The sequence below is a fragment of the Dendrobates tinctorius genome, unplaced genomic scaffold, assembly GCF_039654945.1.
Source record: "Dendrobates tinctorius isolate UK_male_01 unplaced genomic scaffold, ASM3965494v1 ptg000118l, whole genome shotgun sequence".
Taxonomy (NCBI): domain Eukaryota; kingdom Metazoa; phylum Chordata; class Amphibia; order Anura; family Dendrobatidae; genus Dendrobates; species Dendrobates tinctorius.
This window is the reverse complement of record NW_027361786.1, coordinates 904,052-930,778: the sequence shown is the minus strand read 5'-3', so window position 1 is coordinate 930,778 and position 26,727 is coordinate 904,052. Positions and strand designations below refer to the sequence as shown.

Here is a 26,727-nt window from a genome sequence, read left to right as displayed (position 1 = left end):
TTTGCTCAGCCTATCTTTCTATCTGTGTGTTTTTTCATCTTGCTTCACCGTCATTATATGTTGGGGGCTGCCTATTGCTTTGGGGTCTGCTCTGGGGCAGTTTAGATTTCCCTTTCTGTCTTTAGGCTATGTAGTTCTCCGGCTGTGATCGAGGGGTCTAGGGCACCGTAGGAACCCCCCACGGCTACTGCTAGTTGTTGTTGTTAGGTTCAGGGGTCTGCAATCCGATAGCTGCTAACTTCTCTTGTTTTCTGGACTTAGCTAGTATTTCTGTTTTTGCCTCCTATGGTGACTCATTCATAACAGAATCACCCGCCATACCGCAGATCCTAGGGTACTCAATAGCAGGAAAGAATTGTAAAATAAAAAAGTGTGTATATTTTTTCCTCTATATCTCTGAGGCCGTAGGGGGAATTTTTTTTTTCTCTCAATGGAGATAAAGCAATTGTCTGATCGTGTGGAGCAGCTCGCTGCGGAAGTGCGGGGAATTTCCACCTACCTTGCTCATTCACATGCTGCTGAACCAAAGATCCCTACTCCTGATGTGTTTTTTGGGGATCAGTCTAAATTTTTGAATTTCAAAAATAATTGTAAATTATTTTTTGCCTTGAAGCCTAACTCGTCAGGGAGCTCCGCGCAGCAGGTTAAAATTGTCATCTCTTTGCTGCGTGGCGATCCCCAGGATTGGGTGTTTTCTTTGAAACCAGATGATCCTATTCTGACTAATGTGAACGCATTTCTTCAAGCCTTGGGGTTGTTGTATGACGAACCTAATGCTATTGATCAGGCTGAAAAGACCCTGTTGGCATTGAGCCAGGGTCGAGATTCTGCAGAATTGTACTGTCAAAAATTCCTAAAGTGGGCCGTCCTTACTACCTGGAATGATAATGCCTTGGCAGCTCTCTTTCGGAAGGGTTTGTCAGAAGCCTTAAACGATACTATGGTGGGATTTCCTGTTCCCTCTGGTCTTGACAATTCTATGTCATTAGCCATTCAGGTTGATCGGCGTTTACGTGAACGCAGGACTGCAAGAGAGGTGTTGCCACCTGTTGAACAAGTGTCTGAACCTATGCAATGTGATAGAGTTTTGTCCAGGGAGCAACGTCAGGAGTTCAGAAGGCGTAATAAGCTGTGTTTTTTTTGTGGAGATGCCTCGCATATTATTTCTGTCTGTCCTAAACGAGAGAAACGCTTTGCACACACGTTTTCTGTGGGTGGTGTTCAACCTAAGTTTCTTCTGGCAATTACTCTGATCTGCTCCCTGTCCACATTTTCCACCAAGGCTTTTGTGGATTCGGGAGCAGCCCTGAACCTAATGGACTTGGATTTTGCTAAACGTTGTGGATTTCCGATGACACCTCTGCGGACGTCTATCTCTTTGAGGGGGATTGATGCTACTCCTTTGGCGAAAAATAAACCTCTGTTTTGGACCCAGGTGGTAATGCGGGTCGCCCCAGACCATCAAGAAAATTGCAGCTTTTTGGTGTTGCATAATTTGCATGATACCATTGTTCTGTGGTTTCCCTGGTCGCAAATTCGTAATCCAGTTTTGGATTGGAAATCTGTGTCTGTGGTGAGTTGGGGTTGTCGGTGTGCCCTTAGTGAGGCTCCGGTTTTTTACACCTCTCCTCAGTCGCATGATGTTCCTGACTATTTGGCAGACTTTTATGATGTATTTAGTGAGAATGAGTCTGCGTCTTTGCCTCCTCATAGGAGTTATGACTGTGCAATTGAACTGAGCCCGGGGTGTAAATTTCCCAAGGGTCGGCTCTTCAATTTATCTGTACCCGAGCACAAGGCTATGCGATCCTATATTAAGGAGGCATTGGAGAAGGGTCATATTAGACCATCCTCTTCACCCTTAGGTGCCGGGGGTTTTTTCGTGGCCAAAAAGGATGGTTCATTAAGGCCTTGTATTGATTATCGTGCCCTCAACAAAATTACTATTAAATATCAGTATCCGTTACCCCTGATTTCGGATCTATTCTCCAGAGTTAAAGGTGCTTGCTGGTTTACCAAGCTTGACCTCAGGGGGCGTATAATCTTATCCGCATTAAGCATGTGGATGAATGGAAGACGGCGTTTAATACTCCGGAGGGACATTTTGAGTACCTGGTGATGCCTTTTGGGCTCACTAATGCCCCTTCTGTCTTCCAGTGCTTCATGAACGACATTTTCCGAGACTTTGTGGATAAATTTTTGATTATCTATCTGGATGATATTTTGATCTTCTCCAAGGATTGGGATTCTCATGTGGAACATGTTCGGACTGTGTTCCGGATCTTGAGGGAGAATTCCCTGTATGTCAAAGGATCTAAATGCCTTTTTGGGGTACAGAGGATTTCATTTTTGGGATTTATTTTGTCTCCGTCAACTATTAAAATGGACCCGGCCAAGGTACAGGCCATTTATGATTGGGTTCAGCCCACTTCTTTGAAGGCCCTCCAGAAGTTTTTGGGTTTTGCTAATTTTTATCAGAAATTTATAGCAAAATTTTCTAGTATTGCCAAGCCATTGACTGATCTGACTAAGAACGGTGCTGATGTGTTGAATTGGTCTCCGGAGGCTGTTTCTTCCTTTCAGGAGCTGAAGCGAAGATTCACTTCTGCCCCGGTTTTGTGGCAACCTGATGTCTCACTCCCGTTCCAGGTAGAGGTGGACGCTTCTGAGATTGGTGCAGGAGCTGTTTTGTCCCAAAAGGATCCTGTAACATCTAAAATGAATCCCTGTGCTTTCTTTTGCCGAAAGTTCTCTCCATCTGAACGTAACTATGATGTGGGGAATCGGGAACTGTTAGCCATGAAATGGGCATTTGAGGAGTGGAGACATTGGTTGGAGGGAGCTAAACACCAAGTCGTGGTCCTCACTGACCACAAGAATTTGATTTACCTGGAGTCGGCCAAACGCTTGAACCCTAGACAGGCTAAGTGGGCCTTGTTTTTTACACGTTTTGATTTTGTGGTCTCTTTTCTTCCTGGCACTAAGAATGTCAAGGTAGACGCCCTCTCTAGGAGCTTCTTTGCTGATTCTCCTGTGGTGACCAAGCCTGCTACCATCTTAGGCGAAGGGGTAGTTCTTTCTGCCATCTCGCCCGATTTGAGACGTGCTCTGGAAGAGTTCCAGGAGGACAAACCTGATCGTTGTCCCAGTGGAAAGTTGTATGTTCCTGACCAGTGGAAGAAGAGAGTGATGTCTGAAGTTCATTGCTCTGCATTGGCTGGTCATCCAGGTATTTTTGGTACTAGAGATCTGGTGACTCGGTCTTTTTGGTGGCCCGCCTTGTCTCGTGATGTCAGGAATTTTGTGCAGTCCTGTGGGACTTGCTCCCGGTCTAAACCTTGTTCTCGCTCTAGTGGGTTGTTGATGCCTTTGCCGGTACCCAGGAGGCCATGGACCCATATTTCAATGGATTTCATCTCTGATATGCCTGTCTCTCAGAGAATGACTGTTATTTGGGTGATTTGTGATAGGTTCTCTAAGATGGTTCATCTTGTACCACTTCCTAAGTTGCCATCTTCCTCTGAGTTGGTGCCCCTGTTTTTACAACAGGTGGTTCGCTTGCACGGGATTCCTGAGAACATTGTATCTGACAGAGGAGTTCAGTTTGTGTCTAGATTTTGGAGGACTTTCTGTTCCAAGCTGGGAATTCAGTTGTCCTTCTCTTCTGCTTTTCACCCTCAGACCAATGGGCAGACGGAGAGAACAAACCAGACCTTGGAGTCGTATTTGAGATGTTTTATTTCCGCTGATCAGGATGATTGGGTTTCATTTTTACCCTTGGCCGAATTTGCTTTAAATAATAGAGCTAGTTCTGCCACTTTGATGTCACCTTTTTTTTGTAACTTTGGGTTTCATCCTCGATTTTCTTCAGGGCAGGTGGAGCCTTCTGCCTTCCCAGGTGTTGACACTGTGGTGGAGAGAATGCACCAGATCTGGGACCAAGTGGTGGATAAGTTATCTCTCTCCCAGGAAAAGGCCCAGCGGTTTTCCAACCGACATAGGACCATTGGTCCCCAGTTTAAGGTTGGTGATATGGTTTGGTTATCATCAAAAAATATCGCTATGAAGGTGGCTTCTCCTAAGTTTAAGCCTAGATTTATTGGACCTTACAAGATTTTGGAGATTATTAATCCAGTCTCTTTTCGTTTGGCTCTTCCTGTCACATTTAAAATTCATAATGTGTTTCATAAGTCCTTGTTGAAGAGGTTTGTTGAACCAGTTGTTCCTGGGGTGGCACCACCGGACCCTGTATTAGTTAAAGGTAACATGGAATATGAGGTAGAGAAGATACTGGATTCCCGTCTAGCTAGATGGAGACTCCAGTATTTGGTTAAGTGGAAGGGTTATGGTCAGGAGGATAATTCCTGGGTCTCTGTCTCTGATATTCATGCCAAAAGATTGGTGCGTGCCTTTCATCGGGCTCACCCTGATCGCCCTGGTGGCGTGGATGAGGGTTCGGTGACCCCTCCTCAAGGGGGAGGTACTGTTGTGAGTTCATTTTCCCCTTCACCATTGAGGTCTGATGAACTCCCTCTTCTGGTGAAGGAAGGTAGTGAGGCTGATTACAAAGCACCTGAGCAGAATGATGATGACTGGGTGACTGGAATTGCTGACTGGATATAAGGCAGCCGACGCCCTTCTGCCTTGCCGGTGATTTTTCTGAGGGATTCTTGGAGACCAGTCTGAGTCCTGAGTCCTGAGTTTTTCTGCTCTGCTTTTTGCGTTTGTGTTTTCGTTTTGTTTTGCCTTGTTTTTCAGATTTCTGCCTTTCCCTGCTGGGTGAGCTGAATTCATTTTGCTCTGTCTTCAGAAAATACCTGAGTACTGATATAGTCTTTTTGAAGCCTAGCGTCTTCAGGGCTTTTTTCCTGTCAGTCTGTTGGCTCTTGTTTTTGAGAGGTTTTTAGCAGATTGCAGACAGCAGCTTTTCTATCCTGTCCTATATAGTTAGCTTGGGCCCCATCATTTGCTCAGCCTATCTTTCTATCTGTGCGAGTGTTTTTTCATCTTGCTTCACCGTCATTATATGTTGGGGGCTGCCTATTGCTTTGGGGTCTGCTCTGGGGCAGTTTAGATTTCCCTTTCTGTCTTTAGGCTATGTAGTTCTCCGGCTGTGATCGAGGGGTCTAGGGCACCGTAGGAACCCCCCACGGCTACTGATAGTTGTTGTTGTTAGGTTCAGGGGTCTGCAATCCGATAGCTGCCAACTTCTCTGGTTTTCTGGACTTAGCTAGTATTTCTGTTTTTGCCTCCTATGGTGACTCATTCATAACACTCAGGGGAGTGCAGGAGGTCTCCACGTCCCCTTTCCCTATCGCAGGGCCCACTGTTGTAACTGTTTCCCCTTTCCCCGTGTCTTGTTGTTTTAGCTACCGGCCTGCGGGCCGTGTCACACAGGACAGTATCACGTGTCGCGTCTTGTTGTTTTAGTTACCGGCCTGCGGGTCGCGTCACACAGGATGGGTCATCGTGACATTATCACCAACCGATAACTTTTTTTCTGATGAGCCATGGACCCAGTTCAGCCTTTCGCCCAAATGCTGCAGAATCCTTACTAATGAGATTAGTGGGCTGCGCGGAGGGTTGGTGCGGCAGCTGCGGCTGTTCGTGGGCTCTGGGGGCTTGGTTCAGGAACAGGCTCAGCCAGAACCCAAGATATTCCTCCCTGACAGATTTTCTGGAGGGAGAGATCAATTCTTGGTGCTTCAACAAGCCTGTAAATTGTATTTCAGGCTGCACCCTCGTTCATCAGGGAGTGAAGAGCAATGGGTGGGAATCATTATGTCCCTTCTTAAAGGGGATCCCCAATCCTGGGCCTTCTCCCTACCGGACGATTCTCCATCATTGGTGTCCGTGGACGAGTTTTTTGCGGCTTTGGCGCTTGTTTATGGGGTTCCTGATGGCGTCGCCCTGGCGGAATCCCGAATCCGTAGGTTTAAACAGGGAGCCCAGGTTGCTGAGGAGTACTGCTCAGAGTTTAGGAGATGGGCCACTAACACTCAGTGGAATGACCCTGCACTTAGGAGTCAATTTGTACAGGGTTTGTCTCCAAAGTTGCAGGATACTCTGGTGCAGTACGCCGCCCCCAGTTTGCTGGAGGCCGCCATGTCCCTTGCCATCCGGGTTGATAGACGCCTTAGGGAAAGACATATACAAAAAGTGCCCCTGATGTCCTCGCTAGGGAGGAGGACCCACCAGTGCGGACGGAGGAACCCAGACAGCCCAGTGTTGTTGATACAAAAAAAGGGGGTGTCTGCGGCTTGCCGTGGTGGGGGGTATGCTTTTCCTGTAGGAAGCCTGGCCATTTTATGAGAGCCTGCCCAGTTCAAGCCATGTCTCCTGACGAACCTATGCAAGTAGGAGGAGCTAGTTTGTATTCGGAGCTGCCTACGGTTCGGGGAGTGGTGTCGGCATGTTTGTACTGTGGGCAGACTGGTCATGTCCTGAAGTCTTGCCCATTGCCTGCCAAATTATCTGTGCCATCTGAGAAGCCCCATTCCCCTGGTCGCTTGGAGGGAGGCGACCAGGGAGTATACATTTCCTCCATTTTGCCCTCCCAGAGTGTGGTGACACAGGGGGACGCCTCTGTTGTCAATCCCAGAAAGAGTTCTCCAAATGGTGACAAACGAGTGGCAATAAACGTTCAGGTCCGGACCTGTGTGTGAACGAGCGTGTATGGGTGGCCACCAAAAAACATCCAGTGGAAGTGTGTTGTGAAGTGTTACCAGCTCATACCAAACATACACATACACAACTCGTTCCCCAGGTCAGCGCTTCGGAGATGTGTGGTGCCTCCAGAAACGTGGCCAATACCAGCGGGCTCGTTTGTCATCAACCTGACGTGCAGGTGGGTCGCCCTCCCAGGGCTGTGGGGTACTCGGTACCGGGCCAGTGTCAGCGGGATGTGTCACAGCAGCGTTGACCCGGTCAGTGGCCCTGGGCGCCCAATTAATGGGGGAATTGAAATGGTGGAATGTAGTTGATTAAATGAATTGTTTGTGACGCCACCTGTGGTGTTCCGCAAGTGAGATGTTAAGCCGACGCTGCATGCAGAGCCCCTGGGGCTGGTGGTGTGTTGCAGCAAAGATGGTGAAGCTCCCCAGAGGTGGAGCTGTAGTCCCAGGACAGTGTAGATGTAGGGGGTAGAGGAGAGGCACAGGCGGTGTAGAAACTGGTACCCCGATGTAGTGGTACAGGGGGTGTTAGCGCAGGAATAATTGGAGGACACCAGGGCTTGTAGTTCCAAAGCTTTACTCACAGTCTGTAGTACACACAGGTGCCTGCCTCCGTGCTGTGTCCTCTGGGTCAGGGACTCAGTCAACCTCCAAGTCGGATGGAATGCTCCCTTCCAACACTCCGCCAACATGTGCCTTTCTGAACGTCTCCTCTTATAGCGCCTTTGGCGTGAAGTACTCCTAGTGCTGAGTTACACTGGAGTTTCTCCTGACAGATGTTCCAATGAACTCTACTTGTACGGCAGACAGCTGTAGCCTGCTTCGGGGACTCCTTACTCCTGAGTCCCGGCTCACTATCCAAGTTGCTGTTGTGCCCTCAAGTCTTAGATGGGAGTAGTGCATTTACAGCCCACTACTCCACCGGTGTGTGCTGTAGGACCATTAGTATCCATACAGCCTCGGGGACCGGGCCCCGGCCTTGCGCTTAGAACTTCTAGGCAGGGTTCTCACCTAACCCACGTCCTCTGTTCCCTTTTATTCCTTCGTTCCGTACTAGTCTCTCCTTCTTATGGAAGATCAGGTTTCTGTTCAATGTCTTTCTCCTTCTTTCCTTTCCCGTGCCAGCAGACCCAGGTCACTGAGGTCTGCTGCAGCACCTCCTTCCTCCATCTCTCTCCCAGGGATCTTCTCTCCTCTCTCTGACTGACTGACCTCAAATCCTAAACCTTCCCGCTCTTTTATGTATTCTAACTCCACCCGCCTCCCAGCACGTTTCGTGTTCCAAGCAGGGAGCCACCAAAGGTGCTCTGCTACACTCCAAGCAGGGAGCCGCAATGTGGCTTTGCTGAACTACTGTGTTGTGTGGGATGCATGTGTTGGAGCGTGGTCAGGAGCCTCCAACCTACCTGGATGGTGGGGTACCACACCTCAGGAGGAGCTGCAGTAACTCTGTGGCAAGTGAATCCTCAGGGGCGCCACACAGGTAGCTGCTGGGGTGAACTCTGGGTCTGGGCATCCCCGCTGTAGGTGGTTCCCTGATGAGGAGCGGTCTTGAGGGTCCAGAGGCCCCTCATTAAGGGGAGGGTACTGTCATGATCCATGCTGGATCAGGACTGATAAAAAGCACAGGTAACCTTTTTTTTCTTAAGCTGTGCTTAAGTTTGGTTTTTGCCCTCGGTGGCCATTAGGATTATTGCACTGTCGTTTGTTCTAAGTTTGCCCCCCGGTGGTGGTGAGCGTCATTGCACTCTGGTTTCTTTAGTTAAGTGCACATGATTATAATGCAGATGTGATTGCTCTGGCTCTGCTATAAAAGAGTCACAGGTGTTGCAATCAGTGTTGGTGATAGTGTTCATTTCAACCATCCTTGGTGGAGGAAGGAGCTGGAGTGCGTTCCTTGCAGCACTGTCTTAGCCCTGGTGTGGAAGGAGTCATAGGGGATTTCCTTGTAGCTCTGACAGAGCTTGGTGGCAGCGATTCAGGAGGAGAGCTGCATTCTGGTGGTGGACTCTGTTGCCAGGAGCAAGTGCAACAGAGTAAAGCTAAGTGGTGTTTCTCTGATTGTGTTTTTCCTTAGGCTAGTTTCACACTTGCTTTTTTTTGCAGCGTGTTTTTCCCGCAAAAAAATGCATTGAAAAAACGCATACATAAGCATACAACTGCTGCGTTTTTTTCAAGCATTTTTATGAGCATGCATGAAAAAAACGCAGCGTTTTTAAGCGTTTGTACGCGTTTTTAGTGCGTTTTTACCGCGTTTGCGTTTTTTTCCAACATTTTTAGGTGGCCCCTCACACTACCCAAACCATGACTTTACTAACCCTAACCCTGACCCTAACCCTAACCCTGACCCTAACCCTAACCCTAACCCTGACCCTAACCCTTAACCAAATCATACTTAACCCTAACCCAAACCCTAAACCCTAAATAACCCTAACCCTAACCCTGACCCTAACCCTAACCCTAACCCTGACCCTAACCCTAACCCTAACCCTAACCCTGACTCTAACCCTAACCCTAACCCTGACCCTAACCCTTAACAAAACCATACTTAACCCTAATCCTGACCCTAACCCTGACCCTAATCCTTAACAAAACCATACTTAACCCTAACCCTGACCCTAACCCTAACCCTGACCCTAACCCTAACCCTAACCCTGACCCTAACCCTAACCCTAACCCTGACCCTAACCCTTAACAAAACCATACTTAACCCTAATCCTGACCCTAACCCTGACCCTAATCCTTAACAAAACCATACTTAACCCTAACCCTGACCCTAACCCTAACCCTGACCCTAACCCTAACCCTAACCCTGACCCTAACCCTAACCCTAACCCTGACCCTAACCCTTAACAAAACCATACTTAACCCTAATCCTGACCCTAACCCTGACCCTAACCCTTAACCAAACCATACTTAACCCTAACCCTGACCCAAACCCCAACCCTAACCCTGACCCTGACCCTAACCCTAACCCTAAACCCCCTTAACTAACCCTAACTCTAACCCAAACCCCTAAATTCCATGGTTAAAAAAAAAACGCATATGCAAAAAAACGCATACATGAGCATGCCAGTGCGCACATATGCGCATCCATAGGCTATAATGGCCATTTTTAGCGCAAAACGTGCGCATATGTGCGCATGCGCTTTTTTGCAGGGCCAAAAAATGCAACATGCTGCGTCTGGAAAATACCAACGCACACCCCAAAAAAACGCAGCGCATGAAAATCGCATACATGCGCTTACCAGCGCGCAGGTATGCGCACCCATGTTAAATATAGGGGAAAAAACGCATGCGCAGGTATGCGTTTTTTTCCAGCGCTAAAAAACGCAAATGTGAAACCAGCCTTAGTGTGTATTAGTACAGCGGTGGGGCCAGGTGCCTGCGCAACCCAGCTCCCTAGCAAGGGATAAGTGTAGGGTGTGCTAGGGCGACAGGTTCCTGATTGGCCCCCAGTGCGGAACCGGCATAGGGAACGTTAGGAGCGTTAAGGACACTGACTCAGGGGAGTGCAGGAGGTCTCCACGTCCCTTTTCCCTATCGCCCACCGTTGTAACTGTTTCCCCTTTCCCCATGTCTTGTTGTTTTAGTTACCGGCCTGCGGGCCGTGTCACACAGGACAGTATCACGTGCCATGTCTTGTTGTTTTAGTTACCGGCCTGCAGGTTGCGTCACACGGGACGGGTCATCGTGACACTTATCTATATAGTCAACTTAGCCGTCCTGATGTCCCTCGGCGTTCTGGACGGTGGTTCTTTGGCGTAGCAGCCGCTCGGCCCAGCTGCTGAAGACGTGACAAAGTCTTCGAGCGTTCCGACACTCCGGTGACACCGGGGCACCACAGGCCCCGGAGAAGTCCTTGGATGGATGGGCCGTAGCCCCCGGACTGGGGCAAGCGGCAGCGATGCATTGTGGTGATTGGCAGGCCACCTGTGCAACTAACAGCTGCGACGGGGAATCCGCGGCGAGCAACGGCCCAGCCCTTGCCGCAGACCGGAGTGGGACAGTGGTGGCCACCGACGGCACTGGACTTGCCGCAGCCACGGGTGAGAGCAGGGCGGCTGCGGGTGGCGGGAGACAGGCCACAGCCGAGGGCTGGAGCGAGGCGGCAATGGCCGCGAGCAACCACGGGCAGGCCGCAGCCGCGGGCTGGGGTGAGGCGGCAACGGCCGCGAGTTGTAGCGGGGCAGCGGCCGCGGGTTGAAGCGGGGCAGCGGCTCTCGGACGGTCATCTGGGCGCCGTCCCTCTGATGTCCTAGGTGAACATCTCTCCTGGCTCTGGTAAGTCGCTTTGGCTCTCAGTCGCTCCCACGGTCTCCTGCTGCTTCTGTCCCGGTCTGCTGACTCACCGTGACTAGCGTTCCCCACCCCTTTTATACTGGCTCCTCCCCCAGCCCATCTGTCCATCTCAACGGTCCATCTCTGAACTCTGTCCCCCGGGAACAGTTTCCCCCGGAACCTAGGTGACGGTCCCCTTGGTTCTGGCACGGACATTCTGCGGGGGCCCTTCTTCCCACACGTCTCACAAAATAGTTAATAAATAACTTTTCCCACATGTCTAATTTACAGCAGCACAATTTTTGAAACATATTTTTTTGTTAGGATGTTATAAGGTTGAAAAGGTTAAAAGTTGATCAGCGATTTCTCATTTTTACAACAAACTTTGCAAAACCATTTTTTTAGGGCCACATTACATTTGCAGTTACTTTGAGGGGTCAATATGACAGAAAATACCCAAAAGTGACACCATTCTAAAAACTGCACCCCTCAAGGTGCTCAAAACCACATTCAAGAAGTTTATTAACACTTCAGGTGCTTCACAGGAATTTTGGGAATGTGGAACAAAAAAATAAACATTTACTTCATTACTTGTCTTTAACAAAAATGTTTTTTAGACCTAATTTTTTTTTACTTTTGCATGGGTAAAGGGAGAAAATAGACTATACAATTTGTTGTGCAATATCTCCTGAGTACACCGATACCCTATATGTGGAGAAAATCTACTGATTGGGCGCACGGCAGGGCTCGGAAGGGAAAGGGCGCCATTTCACTTGAGTGTAAAATTTGTTGGCATAATTAGCCAACGTCATGTCGCATTTGAAGAGCCCCTGATATGCCTAAAAAGTGGAAACCCCCAACAAGTGACACCATTTTGGAAACTAGACCCCTTAGGTAACTTATTGAGATGCATATTGAGCACCTTGAACCCACAGGTGCTTCACAGAAGTTTATAACGTAGAGCCGTGGAAATAAAAAAATCTAATTTTTCCCAAATAAATCCTTTAGCTCCATATTTTGCATTTTCATAAGGGTAACAGGAGAAATTGTTCCATACAATTTGTTGTGCAATTTCTCCTGAGTACGTCGATACCCCATATGTGGGGGAATACTATTGTTTGGGTGCACGGCAGGGCTTGGAAGGGAAGAAGCGCTCCCAGCAGGCACCCACAAGCCACCCTCCTTGCAGGAACTGGAAGGACCCCTCGGCCATCTTGGGACCACGGGTCTCCATGGAGACCATCAGGACAACGCGATCGCCACTGACAGCGGCATCAGAAGGGGTTAAATGCCCGCAATCAGTGCTGGCACCGATCATGGGCGTTGCTGCAGGGTGTCAGCTCTTACACAGAGCTGACACCTGCACGTGATTGTCGCAGTGCTCAGCGTTAGGCCTCGCGATCGCAGCACCGTACATATAGTGCTCTATGTGAGAACGCAACGCCTGCAGAGCAGTATATGTACGATGCATGTTGGGTAGGGGTTACTATATAATGTAGAGAGTCTGAGAAGTGGTATAATGCTTAATATTGTAAATAGACTGTGATATGGCAGTGTGCAGCATAGGGCAATATATAGATAAGGATCTAGGACATAAGATAAGGGCAATAGGCTTAGGACATACTGTTATGAGATAGTAACTGTTGTTAACTGAAGACATAAGATAGGATACAGTTAAAGTTTGGGACTAGCCCACAGTGGGAAGGGATATTTGATAGTAAAAAGGACTGCTTCCTGATAGTGAGATAGGGAAGTACAGTAACCAAGGTCAAGTTCAAGTGCAGTGGGTTGCTAATTTGAGGCAGTGGAAGGCCTTACTAGAATTCTTTTTTGACATTTCTGCAATGTCCGAAGCTCAGGGCTCAGTACAGGCAATATGGAGAGTACCTTATCATCTGATGTACAGGGGGAAATAGACCAAAAATGCAATCCTTGAGCTTCTTAATATGGCAGACATACAGATAATGTGGAAGAAGAAGGGAGGGATTACTGACATCAAAGCTGTTGAGAAAGATAGGTAGAGAGGGAGGAAAAACATCTAAAAAGCAAACCTTGTTGCATAGTAATACAACAGCTACAAAGCTGTATGATTCCCAAGTCGTAGGACATGACAGTGTGAGTGTATTCAGTGTGCAAGTGGAGCATGTATCTTTTTAGTGTATAAGTGGCTCATGTGCAGTACGTGTTCAATTTGTAAGTAAACTGGGTAGTTAGCGTGCACTCTAGTCAAATATAGACGAGGTGCAGGTGCAACGGACCAGTAGGTCCTAATTACAAGTTAATTAAATTCACCGCACACTCAAACAGACTTTATGCAAATAGGTGTTCATTTTATTACATGTGGGAGCCAAACAGGAATATAGCACACAGTGGAGGCGATATACACTCACTGGCCACTTTATTAGGTACACCTGTCCAACTGTGTGTTAAGACTTAATTTCTAATCAGCCAATCACATGGCGGCAACTCAGTGCATTTAGGCATGTAGACATGGTCAAGACAATCTCCTGCAGTTCAAACCGAGCATCAGTATGGGGAAGAAAGGTGATTTGAGTGCCTTTGAACGTGGCATGATTGTTGGTGCCAGAAGGGCTGGTCTGAGAATTTCAGAAACTGCTGATCTACTGGGATTTTCACGCACAACCATCTCTAGGGTTTACAGAGAATGGTCCGAAAAAGAAAAAAAATCCAGTGAGCGGCAGTTCTGTGGCCGGAAATGCCATGTTGATGCCAGAGGTCAGAGGAGAATGGGCAGACTGGTTCGAGCTGATAGAAAGGCAACAGTGACTCAAATTGCCACCCGTTACAACCAAGGTAGGCAGAAGAGCATCTCTGAACGCACAGTGCGTCGAACTTTGAGGCAGATGGGCTACAGCAGCAGAAGACCACACCGGGTACCACTCCTCTCAGCTAAGAACAGGAAACTGAGGCTACAATTTGCACAAGCTCATCGAAATTGGACAGTAGAAGATTGGAAAAACGTTGCCTGGTCTGATGAGTCTCGATTTCTGCTGCGACATTCGGATGGTAGGGTCAGAATTTGGCGTAAACAACATGAAAGCATGGATCCATCCTGCCTTGTATCAACGGTTCAGGCTGGTGGTGGTGGTGTCATGGTGTGGGGAATTTTTTCTGGGCACTCTTTGGGCCCCTTGGTACCAATTGAGCATCGTTGCAATGCCACAGCCTACCTGAGTATTGTTGCTGACCATGTCCATCCCTTTATGACCACAATGTACCCAACATCTGATGGCTACTTTCAGCAGGATAATGCGCCATGTCATAAAGCTCGAATCATCTCAGATTGGTTTCTTGAACATGACAATGAGTTTACTGTACTCAAATGGCCTCCTCAGTCACCAGATCTCAATCCAATAGAGCATCTTTGGGATGTGGTGGAACGGGAGATTCGCATCAGGGATGTGCAGCCGACAAATCTGCGCCAACTGTGTGATGCCATCATGTCAATATGGTCCAAAATCTCTGAGGAATGCTTCCAGCACCTTGTTGAATCTCTGCCACGAAGAATTGAGGCAGTTTTGAAGGCAAAAGGGGGTCCAACCCCTTACTAGCATGGTGTACCTAATAAAGTGGCCAGTGAGTGTAAATAAAAGACGTTTCGTCTCAGCCCGAGCCTTTATCATATTATCGCTTATTCCAATATTGGAGGTTTGTATAGGGTGCAGAAGGAGAGGAGAATCTCTCAAGAAGAAATACCAAGATAAATGGCTGATGTGTGCTGAGAGAAGGAAGCGCTCCCGCGCCTGTCAGTGGTGGCGCCACCAATATTGGAATAAGCGATAATATGATAAAGGCTCGGGCTGAGCCGAAACGTCTTTTATTTATATCGCTTCCACTGTGTGCTATATTCCTGTTTGGCTCCCACATGTAATAAAATGAACACCTATTTGCATAAAGTCTGTTTGAGTGTGCGGTGAATTTAATTAACTTTCAATTTGTAAGTGGCGCATGTACAGTATGTGTCCTATGTGTGAGTGATGCATTTATAGCATGTACAGGTGTTTCTCGCAAAATTAGAATATCATCAAAAAATTAATTTGTTTCAGTTATTCAATACTAAAAGTGGAACTCATATATTATATATAGTCATTACAGGGTGATCTATTTCTGCTAATGTTGATGATTATGGCTTTCAGACAATGAAAACCCAAAAGTCATTATCTGAGTAAATTAGAATACTTTATAACACCAGGTTGAAAAATTATTCGAAATGTTGGCCTACTGAAATGTATGTTCAGTAAATGCCCTCAATACTTGGTCGGGGCTCCTTTTGCATCAATTACTGCATCAATGCGGCGTGGCATGGAGGCGATCAGCCTGTGGCACTGCTGAGGTGTTATGGAAGCCCAGGTTGCTTTGATAGCAGCCTTCAGCTCGTCTGCATTGTTGGGTCTGGTGCCTCTCATCTTCCTCTTGACAATACTCCATAGATTCTCTATGGGGTTAAGGTCAGGCGAGTTTGCTGCCAATCAAGCACAGTGATACTGTTGTTTTTACACCAGGTGTTGGTACAATTGGCAATGTGGACAGGGGCCAAGTCCTGCTGGAGAATGACATTTCCAACTCCTAAAAGCTTGTCGGCAGAGGGAAGCATGAAGTGCTCTAAAATATCCTGGTAGACGGCTGCGCTGACTTTGGTCTTGATAAAACCCAGTGGACCTACACCAGCAGATGACATGGCTCCCCAAACCATCACTGATTGTGGAGACTTCACACTAGACCTCCAGCAGCTCGGACTGTGGCCTCTCCACTCTTCCTCCAGACTCTGGGACCTTGATTTCCAAATTAAATACAAAATTTACTTTCATCTGAAAACAACACCTTGGACCACTGACAACAGTCCAGTTCTTTTTCTCCTTGGCCAGGTAAGACGCTTCTGGCGTTGTCTATTGGTCATGAGTGACTTACACAAGGAATGCGGAACCTTGTAGCCCATGTCCTGGATACGTCTGTGTGTGGTGGCTCTTGAAGCAATGACTCCAGCAGCAGTCCACTCCTTGTGAATCTCCCCAAAATTCTTGAATGGGCTTTTCTTAACAATCCTTTCAAAGCTGCGGTTATCCCGTTTGCTTGTGCACCTTTTTCTACCACACTTTTTCCTTCCACTCAACTTTCCATTAATATGCTTGGATACAGCACTGTGTGAACAGCCGGCTTCTTTAGCAATGACCTTTTGTGGCTTCCCCTCCTTGTGGAGTGTGTCAGTGACTGCCTTCTGGACATCTGTCAGGTCAGCAGTCTTCCTCATGATTGTGGAGCCTACGGAAACAGACTAAGGGACTTTTATAAAGGCTTAGGAACCATTTGCAGGTGTTTTTTGTTAATTATTCTAATTAACTGAGATAGTGACTTTGGGGTTTTCATTGGCTGTAAGCCATAATCATCAGCATTACCAGAAATAAACACGTGACATAGATCACTCTGTGTGTAATGACTCTATAGAATATAAGAGTTTCACTTTTTTGTATTGAAAAACTGAAATAAATTCACTTTTCGATGATGTTCTAATTTTGTGAGAAGCATCTGTGTTCCATGTTAGTATGTGTGTGGCATATATAATTTGTGTGAAATAGTTGTCTGTGTGTCATGAGTAGTGCATGTACAGCATGTGTTCTGTGTGTAGCCTCTTCATGTACTGCACTTGTTCTTTATGCATTTTCAGCCCTACCACTCGTTCATCCTGGACTAAGCCCACTGACTCTGTCAGACTCAGGAATATCCTGTCCACTTCAGCAGTGCACCCGGGATCCATTACCTTCCATATACACGGGTCCCTGTCCATCTTCCCCTGTGTGCCAGAGGACTTGATATGCCTGGCAGCCCCTATGCCAGACATTGGGCTTCGGACGTGACAGGAACATCAGCTAGATTTTCCAGCACGGCTTCCCACTGCTTGGAATGATTGGTACATATTGGCCCTAGTAGCCCACTGCCCTTGAACTTGACATTATTACTGCACTTCCCTAACTGACTTATTACCAGGAAGTGCCCCTTTTTACTAACTCTAGTCCCCTCCCACTGTGGGCTAGTTCTATACATTAACTGTATCTTATCCATCTGACATCAATTAACTACCAATGATGTACACTAGACCTGTTATCACTCTCTATCAATATAAGAGACACACGACGTGTAAAACCGCATGACACTGCACACATGGCGCGGTTGTTGTCTTCAGCGGTAGGACTAGAGCAGAACAGTCCAGCACTCTTACATATGTACAGCAGGTCTCCAGTGTATGTATCCTCTGTATTAGAAACGTGTATGACATTGACCGTATGGGTGCCCGACGCACGTCTTTTACTTTTTGGGCATGTGTGTAGCATATACTGCCTGCATCCAACATAGAAGTTGGGCATAACCACACACGAACACGCGTACACCTCTTTTCATGTAGTCATCTTGCAGTATCTACCATTGATCTTCTGTTCCCTTTTTCAGACAAGCCACAAGTATTAGACATAAAGGTGGATCCACCCCTGCACAATGACGGGGACACGGTAACGATGACTTGCAAAGCGGTGGGTTTACCGATTCCTACTTATAAATGGAAGACCACATCACCTGATGTCCAGTTCTCTGCTGACAACTCAACGATCACAATCAACAACATGAAAGGCCACCATCACGGAAAGTACCGGTGCACCGCGAGTAACATGCATGGAGACCACAGTCTGGAGCAGGAGCTCATCCTAGCAGGTAACTTACAGGATAGGGTTGGAAAATCGGGCTGCAGATTTCATCTGAGCAACACTGTGTCCTGCTCCATACATAATAACTAAATGATAGCACAGTCATATTCATACGTACCAACATTCCCAACCCAAAATTCAGGCCATTTAGTCTCTGACACCAAGGAAAACTAGGGAATGCTCCCAAGTATCCAAAAACTCCCCCCAAACCACCATTCTTGGTCATGGTTTTGTTAAATCCCACCACTTTTGGAAAGTCACAGCAAAATTAGGGACTGTTGGCAAGTATGCATCTGCTACTTAATGTCAATGTCCTATTTTATGGAAAATGTCATTTTCAACCCCCAATCCTATGCTAACTCATTTCTTTATATATGTTGAGAGTAGCTGGAGGCATATAGGTAAAAGATGGCTGCCTTCAGTCACCACCAGAAGGAGCTCAGGAGTATTCGATGATTTGGTATGAGCCACTTGTTAAATCGCCCAACACACCAGTACCGCCACTTTGGTGGTCTCCATCAGCTTACTTGGCTAAGCATGTGACCGCTACTGTCACTGGCCTCAGCAGAGATGCCTTCATGTACAGCCTCAATGAGATCCTCAGTGATTGGCTGCAGACAGCGGTCATATGACTAGATGAGGATGACATTACTGAAGTAAAGTATTAAAGGTCAAAGGGAAGCACAGGAGCTGCAGCAATGTACGAGCGGGCAGTGTATAGGTTCTTTTATTATTTTATAAAAATCCCTTTTTTTGCCAAATTTTTTTGTGTTTTCAGTTTTCTTCCTATTTTTCCAAGAGTCATCATCTGTTTAATTTTTCCATCAACATACAGTAACCCTATACGAGCTTGTGTGTTGTGGGATAAGTTGTTTGGATGAAATTCTACCATGTACTGTAACGTACTCTGATATTGTTTTTGGATTTCACGGCAGTAAAAATGACCTGGTGCCATTGTTCTCCAGATCAGTTCGATTCCGACAATACCAAACTTGTATAGGTTTATTATATATTTTTGTGGTTAAAAAACAAAGTGAACTTTGCCAAAAAAAAAAAATTGGTTAGTGGCACCATTTTCTCAGAACCAAAACTTTTTTATTCTTCTATTTCTAGAACTCCATTAGATCTTGATTTTTGCATGGTGCGCTGTAATTTTTATTGATACCTTTTGGGGGTACACTGTTTTAATTCATTTTCCCTTTAAGGGAATTAACTAGAGGGAGAAAATTGATTTTAATTTTTGACTCTGTTCATAGACACGAGAAAAAGGAAAGCAGGACGTTTTGCTAATCCTGGACAACCCACTTACATTGCTTGAGATCCTATCTGGCTGATGGACCTTAGAAGTCCTAACTAATTCCATCAGCCAGATGGGATTTCACATGGTCAACCCTTGGACTTCTAGTTGCTTCCATTAGGCAGATGGGACCTCACATGGTCCTCCATTTGACTTTTAGGTACTTCTATCAGCCAGATAAGATCTCACATTGTTCTCCCTTTGATGTTTAGGTACTTCCATTAGTCAGATAGGATCTCACATAGTCTTCCCTTGGACTTCTAGTTACTTGCAGCAGCCAAATAGGATATTATGTTGTCCTCTGTTGGACTACTGGATACTTCCATCAGCCTGATAGGACCTCACATAGTCCTCCATTGGACTTCTAGGTATTTCCATTAGCCAGATGAGATCTCACATGGTCCTAGCTTGAAGTCCAAGGTAGGACCCATGTGGTCGTCTCTTTACCTCACCTATATTGGTCCTCGTGATAATCCAACCCAGTTTCCTTTTATGTATTAACACATTTTTTGTGTCTATTTCTACTTTTTAAAGTTCAGCCTAAAATATCGGATATCAAGGTGGACCCATCCATGGATGTGTTTGAAGGTGACAATGTAACTATATCCTGCGTAACCAGTGGAGTCCCTAAACCCAATGTGACCTGGTCCAAGCTAGACAGTGAGGTAGAACTGTCTCCAGACCAACATGAAATCAAAATATGGAGCATAAACAAGAAGCACGAAGGGAATTACTCCTGCACTGCTAAGAATAAGCATGGGATGGTCACTCAGAGCCGGCAAATCATACTTGCAGGTAAAAATTAAGTCAAGAGCTAGGACATAACCAATCAAAAATGGTCAGTTTGGGCTCCCTAGGGCTTCTATTAGCTACCCAAGAAAAGTCCACAAAGTACTAACATAACTTGAAACTATAGGACCCCATTGTAAAATCTGTAAATGGGGCCCCAAACTATTATGGTGTTTTTATGTTGACACCACCTCACGCTATGCCTCGGTCCTACAATATATTATCTGCGATACATATCTTGACAACACTAGGATCATTATTAATATTCTGTGATCTACTGTTTATTTCTAGTCAAGCCTAAAGTATTAAGTATTAACGTGAAGCCATCAACCAGCGTGATGGAAGGTAAAAACTTGACCTTGACTTGTGTGGCACAAGGAGTACCACGTCCAACCTATAGCTGGCAAATCCCAACATCTACCACCAGTGTATTTTACTCACATGATTCCAGTGTCGTTACTATTTTGGCCGTCCAAAAAGAACATAGCGGAGATTATAGCTGTACTTCTCAAAATAAGCATGGGCACCACACAATGACCAAGAAGATTACTGTGACAGGTAACGGCATGCCTATTCTTACCCTACAGTGCATGTCATTAAACGTCAGGAGGCCTAGTGCCTCCAAGGACTCCATAACATGGAAACTCACCTCTTCTAAACATCATCACCATCATCATCATCCAAGTAGAAGGCCAATCACTAATATTACATATAATACCATGAGCCAACACATCCCCTACTCCATACTCAATGTCATTCCATCTACTAATGGATGAGACTTCCCGGTCAAATATTGGTTCTCTTAAGGAGAACGTGTCATCGGAAAATTACCGATTGTTTGAATCATTACGCAGCAATTTTTTCATTGCTGTTATTTTCATCACTGCGTTCCAAGGGCAAGAACTTTTATCTATTTTTTTCTATCCCCATAGTCATTAATATACCATTTTGGTGACAATGAGGGAAAAAAATAGAGCAAATCAATTCTTTCCATTTTGTCATGACAATCCCTCGATCATGAAGTGGAAAATTGCTCAGCAAAATCACTCACGAAGAGGTTGTTTTGGGGACATTCCTGAGCATTTTGGGTGGGTTTTCTTTGGAAGTCCTGGGGGCTTGACTTTAATCTCCTTCACGCCATGGCCGTTTTTCATTTTTTCTTTTTGTTTTTTGTGGGTAACAGGTGGGCTTCTGTAGCTATGAGTCGGTTTATATAAACTGATTAGCGGCGTGAAACGACTGCCAGTTGGTGACTATTTAGTAATGGAAGCCTGTGTAGACCATGCTTAATGATGCACACTGGATGATCTGCCTTTTTCTCAGCAGCACAGGTCCTGTTTTGGGGTTTTTATATACCATGTTCACTACATGGTAATACTGACCTGCCATTATGATTCTCCGGGTCATTACAAGTACAGAGATATCAAACATGTATAGTTTTTTTTTTTTATTTAAGTGGTGAAAAAAATCAGAAATTTGTAAAAAAAAAAAAAAATAAATATTTTTTTGCTTTCGTTGCCATATTCCGAGATCTGTAATGTTATCATTTTTTGGGAAATGTGGGTTAGTGGGGGCTTATTTTTTGTGCCCTGAGCTGTCATTTTTACTGATGCAATTTGGGGGTAGACATAATGATTTGATCACTTCTTATTACACCTTCGGCTATTAGAGGCACATGATGGCTGATTAAATCAGTCATCATGTGCGGGGGAAAAATGCAGGCACGATGTGCGAGCCTGCATCAAAGTCAGGGAGATGGCATACTTGTTTATATATTTTACTCACTTATATAGCCCCATTAATTCCACAGTGCTTTTACAAACTATCGGCATATGATGTACCTGTACATCATATGTCAGTAAAGGGTTAAAGTGAACATGTCAAAAGGATCAGCACTCCTAAGCCATTTATATGGGCATGTAGGTTATAAAAAATTTAATAAAATGATACATTGATATCTGTGATCTGATATTTTATTCCAGTGAAATCCATATTTTTCTTAATATGTAAATGAGCTGTTAGGATCTATGGGTGGGAGATAGATCTCCCTGAGAATCTGCCTCCAGAGATTATTATAAATGAAAGGGGGCGATTACCAGTGTGAGGCATGTAATGACGGACAGTCTGCTCTTCTGATCTACATGTATTAAGCAGGATTTGCTTTTTGAGCCTTTATAATGGGTAACCCATAATTAAGGGTGGTAAAAGAAAAGTCATACCCCCTGCAGGACTGATACCGATAATCCATACTCTGTGTGGTGCACCGGATGATCTTCTGGATCAGCATCCAACTGGGGTACTAAGGGACTAATACATTTTTCTTCTAAACCAGTCCACCAGTGGTCCACCATAATAACCAGGTGGGCTTCTGTAGCTATGAGTCGGTTTATATAAACTGATTAGCGGCGTGAAACGACTGCCAGTTGGTGACTATTTAGTAATGGAAGCCTGTGTAGACCATGCTTAATGATGCACACTGGATGATCTGCCTTTTTCTCAGCAGCACAGGTCCTGTTTACACGAGACGATGAGCTGCCGAGAATGATGATCTTATGAACAAACCAAAAGATCATTTTACCCCAGGAAATCTTCAGCCGGTCACTTACGATAATCTTTCAGTATAACTGCATCTTAGGAAGCAGACCAAGAGCCTTCTGTGGGAATTCTGGAAAATGGAAGTCCAGATCAAAATTGTGGAGAACCTGTACAAGGGATCCCCAACTCAACAGAACCCCCAAACAGGGGCATGAGGAATTAATCCAATTCCTTCTTTACGAGGTGTTAAAATTTGAGGTGGTTATCTTAAAATTGGGCAATATTATTTAGAGGGGGGTTCAATATATGACAATCTGTATAAAAAATAGAAATCTTGAAATTTTCACATTGGATTCCTGTTTCAGGAAACACAAGTACATTAGCCGCAATGAACAGATCCCGAGCCTATATTTTGTTTTGAAGCATCTAATGAGCATTTGCAAAGGTCATTGTGAAGGGAGGGGGAGTAGGTCAGCTGTAACATCACCTATTTTGATTGGTGGATCCTGTGTTATCGGCAGGATATAGAAGTGTTATCAGTAATTGTAATTCTGACTCTGATGATAAGGAAACTGCTGAAAACTCTTCCTGAAAGGACAGGAAGTATGACTCTAAAAAGGTCAGTGTGAAAATTGCAAGATTAGAAATTAATTTATTATTTTAATAAAAATTATGATATGAAAAAGATACATATAACAACAAAAAGATTTTCTGATTATAGCTTGGGTAGGAAAAATGGAAATGGCGCAATGTCAGGGGTGTACAATGAAATCATTGGTCGCCATAGCAGAAGGCCAACTTGAGTTTCCCCCAAAAAAGGAAAAAATAATATTTGACGGGGTCACAGAAGAGCATAATTCACAACTTTGCAGCCCCCCAAACACAGTAATGTACCCCCACTGTGAATTTCTCCACAGTACCCTCAACATGCAATGTATGATGACCCTACAGTGCATCATGTGCAAAGTATGGTGACCCCAACACAGCATGATGCCTCCACTGTGACTCCAACACAGCCCACCACACAATATGATGGCCCACACACCCTTCCATACAGTATAATGGCCCTCCGTACAGTAGAATGGCCCCCAGACAGAATAATGAAACCCACAAAGCCCTCCACACAATATGATGGTCCCACACTGCCCTCCATACAGTACAATGGCCCGAGACAGAATGATGGAATACACAGCACTTCAGACTGTATGATGGCCCCCACAAAGCCCTCCATATAGTACAGTGGCCCTCCATGCAGTATAATGGCCCCCACACACCTTCACATAGTATGATGCTCCAGCACAACCCTCCACATTGTATAATGGTCCCCACTAGTCTTCCAAACAATTTAATGCCCCCCCCATACAGGCCTCAAAACAGCATATCTGCAGCAGCACACCATTACCACACAGTATGATGGACACCACACAAACCTCCACATTATAAAGTTGCTCGCTTACAGATAATGACCCCCAATAGCCCTCCAAACAGTATAATGGCCCCACATAGCCCTCCAAACAGTATAATGGCCCCACATAGCCCTCCAAACAGTATAATGGCCCCACATAGCCCTCCAAACAGTATAATGACACCCACATAGCCCTCCAGACAGTATAATGGCACCCACATAGCCCTCCAAACAGTATAATGGCACCCACATAGCCCTCCAGACAGTATAATGGCACCCACATAGCCCTCCAGACAGTATAATGGCACCCACATAGCCCTCCAAACAGTATAATGGCACCCACATAGCCCTCCAAACAGTATAATGGCACCCACATAGCCCTCCAGACAGTATAATGTCACCCACATAGCCCTCCAGACAGTATAATGGCACTCACATAGCCCTCCAGACAGTATAATGGCACTCACATAGCCCTCCAGACAGTATAATGGCACCCACATAGCCCTCCAGACAGTATAATGGCACCCACATAGCCCTCCAAACAGTATAATGGCACCCACATAGCCCTCCAGACAGTATAATGGCCCCCTACATAGCCCTTCAAATTGAAGAACCGCAGATGCAGGGAGGTAAGAAGTACTTCTCTTGGCTCTTGTCCGGTGGCCACAAATTACTGATGCAGTCACTGGACACGGCTCTGTGAATCGATTAGTACCAGTTCTAGTTGGAGGAAAATTACCCTCATGGAACGGCCCATGCGTTCATGTAGCAGTGTATATATATATATATACACTCACTGGCCACTTTATTAGGTACACCATGCTAGTAACGGGTTGGACCCCCTTTTGCCTTCAGAACTGCCTCAATTCTTCGTGGCAGAGATTCAACAAGGTGCTGGAAGCATTCCTCAGAGATTTTGGACCATATTGACATGATGGCATCACACAGTTGGCGCAGATTTGTCGGCTGCACATCCCTGATGCGAATCTCCCGTTCCACCACATCCCAAAGATGCTCTATTGGATTGAGATCTGGTGACTGAGGAGGCCATTTGAGTACAGTGAACTCATTGTCATGTTCAAGAAACCAATCTGAGATGATTCAAGCTTTATGACATGGCGCATTATCCTGCTGAAAGTAGCCATCAGATGTTGGGTACATTGTGGTCATAAAGGGATGGACATGGTCAGCAACAATACTCAGGTAGGCTGTGGCGTTGCAACGATGCTCAATTGGTACCAAGGGGCCCAAAGAGTGCCAAGAAAAAATTCCCCACACCATGACACCACCACCACCAGCCTGAACCGTTGATACAACGCTGGATGGATCCATGCTTTCATGTTGTTTACGCCAAATTCTGACCCTACCATCCGAATGTCGCAGCAGAAATCGAGACTCATCAGACCAGGCAACGTTTTTCCAATCTTCTACTGTCCAATTTCGATGAGCTTGTGCAAATTGTAGCCTCAGTTTCCTGTTCTTAGCTGAGAGGAGTGGTACCCAGTGTGGTCTTCTGCTGCTGTAGCCCATCTGCCTCAAAGTTCGACGCACTGTGCGTTCAGAGATGCTCTTCTGCCTACCTTGGTTGTAACGGGTGGCAATTTGAGTCACTGTTGCCTTTCTATCAGCTCCAACCAGTCTGCCCATTCTCCTCTGACCTCTGGCATCAACATGGCATTTCCGGCCACAGAACTGCCGCTCACTGGATTTTTTTTCTTTTTCGGACCATTCTCTGTAAACCCTAGAGATGGTTGTGCGTGAAAATCCCAGTAGATCAGCAGTTTCTGAAATTCTCAGACCAGCCCTTCTGGCACCAACAATCATGCCACGTTCAAAGGCACTCAAATCACCTTTCTTCCCCATACTGATGCTCGGTTTGAACTGCAGGAGATTGTCTTGACCATGTCTACATGCCTAAATGCACTGAGTTGCCGCCATGTGATTGGCTGATTAGAAATTAAGTCTTAACACACAGTTGGACAGGTGTACCTAATAAAGTGGCCAGTGAGTGTATATATATATATATATATATATAATGGAGGTCATAGTAGTTAGCTCACACATTGAAGGAATCAATCACTTTTTGGGGAGAGGGGTAGCGAATTTCACAAAAAATTATTTTTATAGCCAATAAGTCCTGTACGTGAAATGATTGTAAAACGACAAAACTAATGGACGACAAGCCGGGCCATCTGAGGTGTGTTTGGGCCTTTGAATGAAGCCGTCTTATTCAGCCCCTGTCTGCACCAGATCACAAAGCAGTTTGCAGTTTCCCTGCATTTCTTAGAGAGGGCAAAACTGAGCACAGGCTCTTAGAATGAAAACAACATGAAATCAGTGACTCGCCCTAAGCCATGGCAGAAGTGAAATTTTGAATTTTCCCCAAAATTTGCCTACCAAAATCTATATAAAAAAGCAACAATAATTAGGCAATGTAAACCGTATGGTCAGTATCAGTAATGGCTGAAATTTCCCGTTTATGGACATTTATATGACATCACTTATGCCATTATATAAACTTTATTACTGTCTATTTCAGAAAAGAAAAACTCGGGACACAGAGTGGAAGTGAGCGTCAGCGCCGTCCTCGCTCTGCTGCTGCCCGCCGGCGTTATGTTCTCTTCCTTATGAAGATTTCTTCCTCATCTACAGCAACATCCAGAGAGTTATCACTTTCCCATGTGGTTTATGAAGTCACAAATGCTGGAATTAAAGGAAAAAGCCCAAAATTTATTGTTTGTTTGGTTTTTTTTCACTGGTTGGGATGACAAACTTTCCAATTTTTGTAAATATGTTTGTAAAATAAACCTGTCATCTGGATTTTATACCCCGAACTAATGGCATCTATGTAATACTGATTACACCCATAACTTTAGTTTAGAAATCTGGGTTTAGGAGAAATCTATTGTTATGTAAATGAGCCACCAGCACCGCGGGGGCAGGCACTGCATTTACAGCTCTGCTGCCTCTCAACCCCGCCCAGTAAGGTCCTGATGAAGAAGGCTGTCAGTATCTGGTGCCTTCTGCATCGTT

The 26,727-nt window shown here is 45.7% G+C and overlaps 1 protein-coding gene across 3 annotated transcripts in view; it reads left to right on the top strand.

Annotated features, from left to right (window-relative positions):
• The window catches only part of LOC141101491 (limbic system-associated membrane protein-like), a 118,664-nt gene extending 92,145 nt beyond the window's left edge, over positions 1-26,519 (top strand). For 2 of the 3 annotated variants that reach the window (XM_073590616.1, XM_073590617.1), the window contains 4 exons: positions 17,418-17,675; positions 19,500-19,760; positions 20,046-20,312; positions 26,234-26,519. In XM_073590616.1, the coding sequence (XP_073446717.1) occupies positions 17,418-17,675; positions 19,500-19,760; positions 20,046-20,312; positions 26,234-26,325 (878 nt within the window). In that variant the 3' untranslated portion in view covers positions 26,326-26,519. The remainder of the gene's footprint in view (positions 1-17,417; positions 17,676-19,499; positions 19,761-20,045; positions 20,313-26,233) is intronic. The other variant, XM_073590618.1, reaches the window with a different exon arrangement.
• Positions 26,520-26,727: the final 208 nt, after the last annotated feature.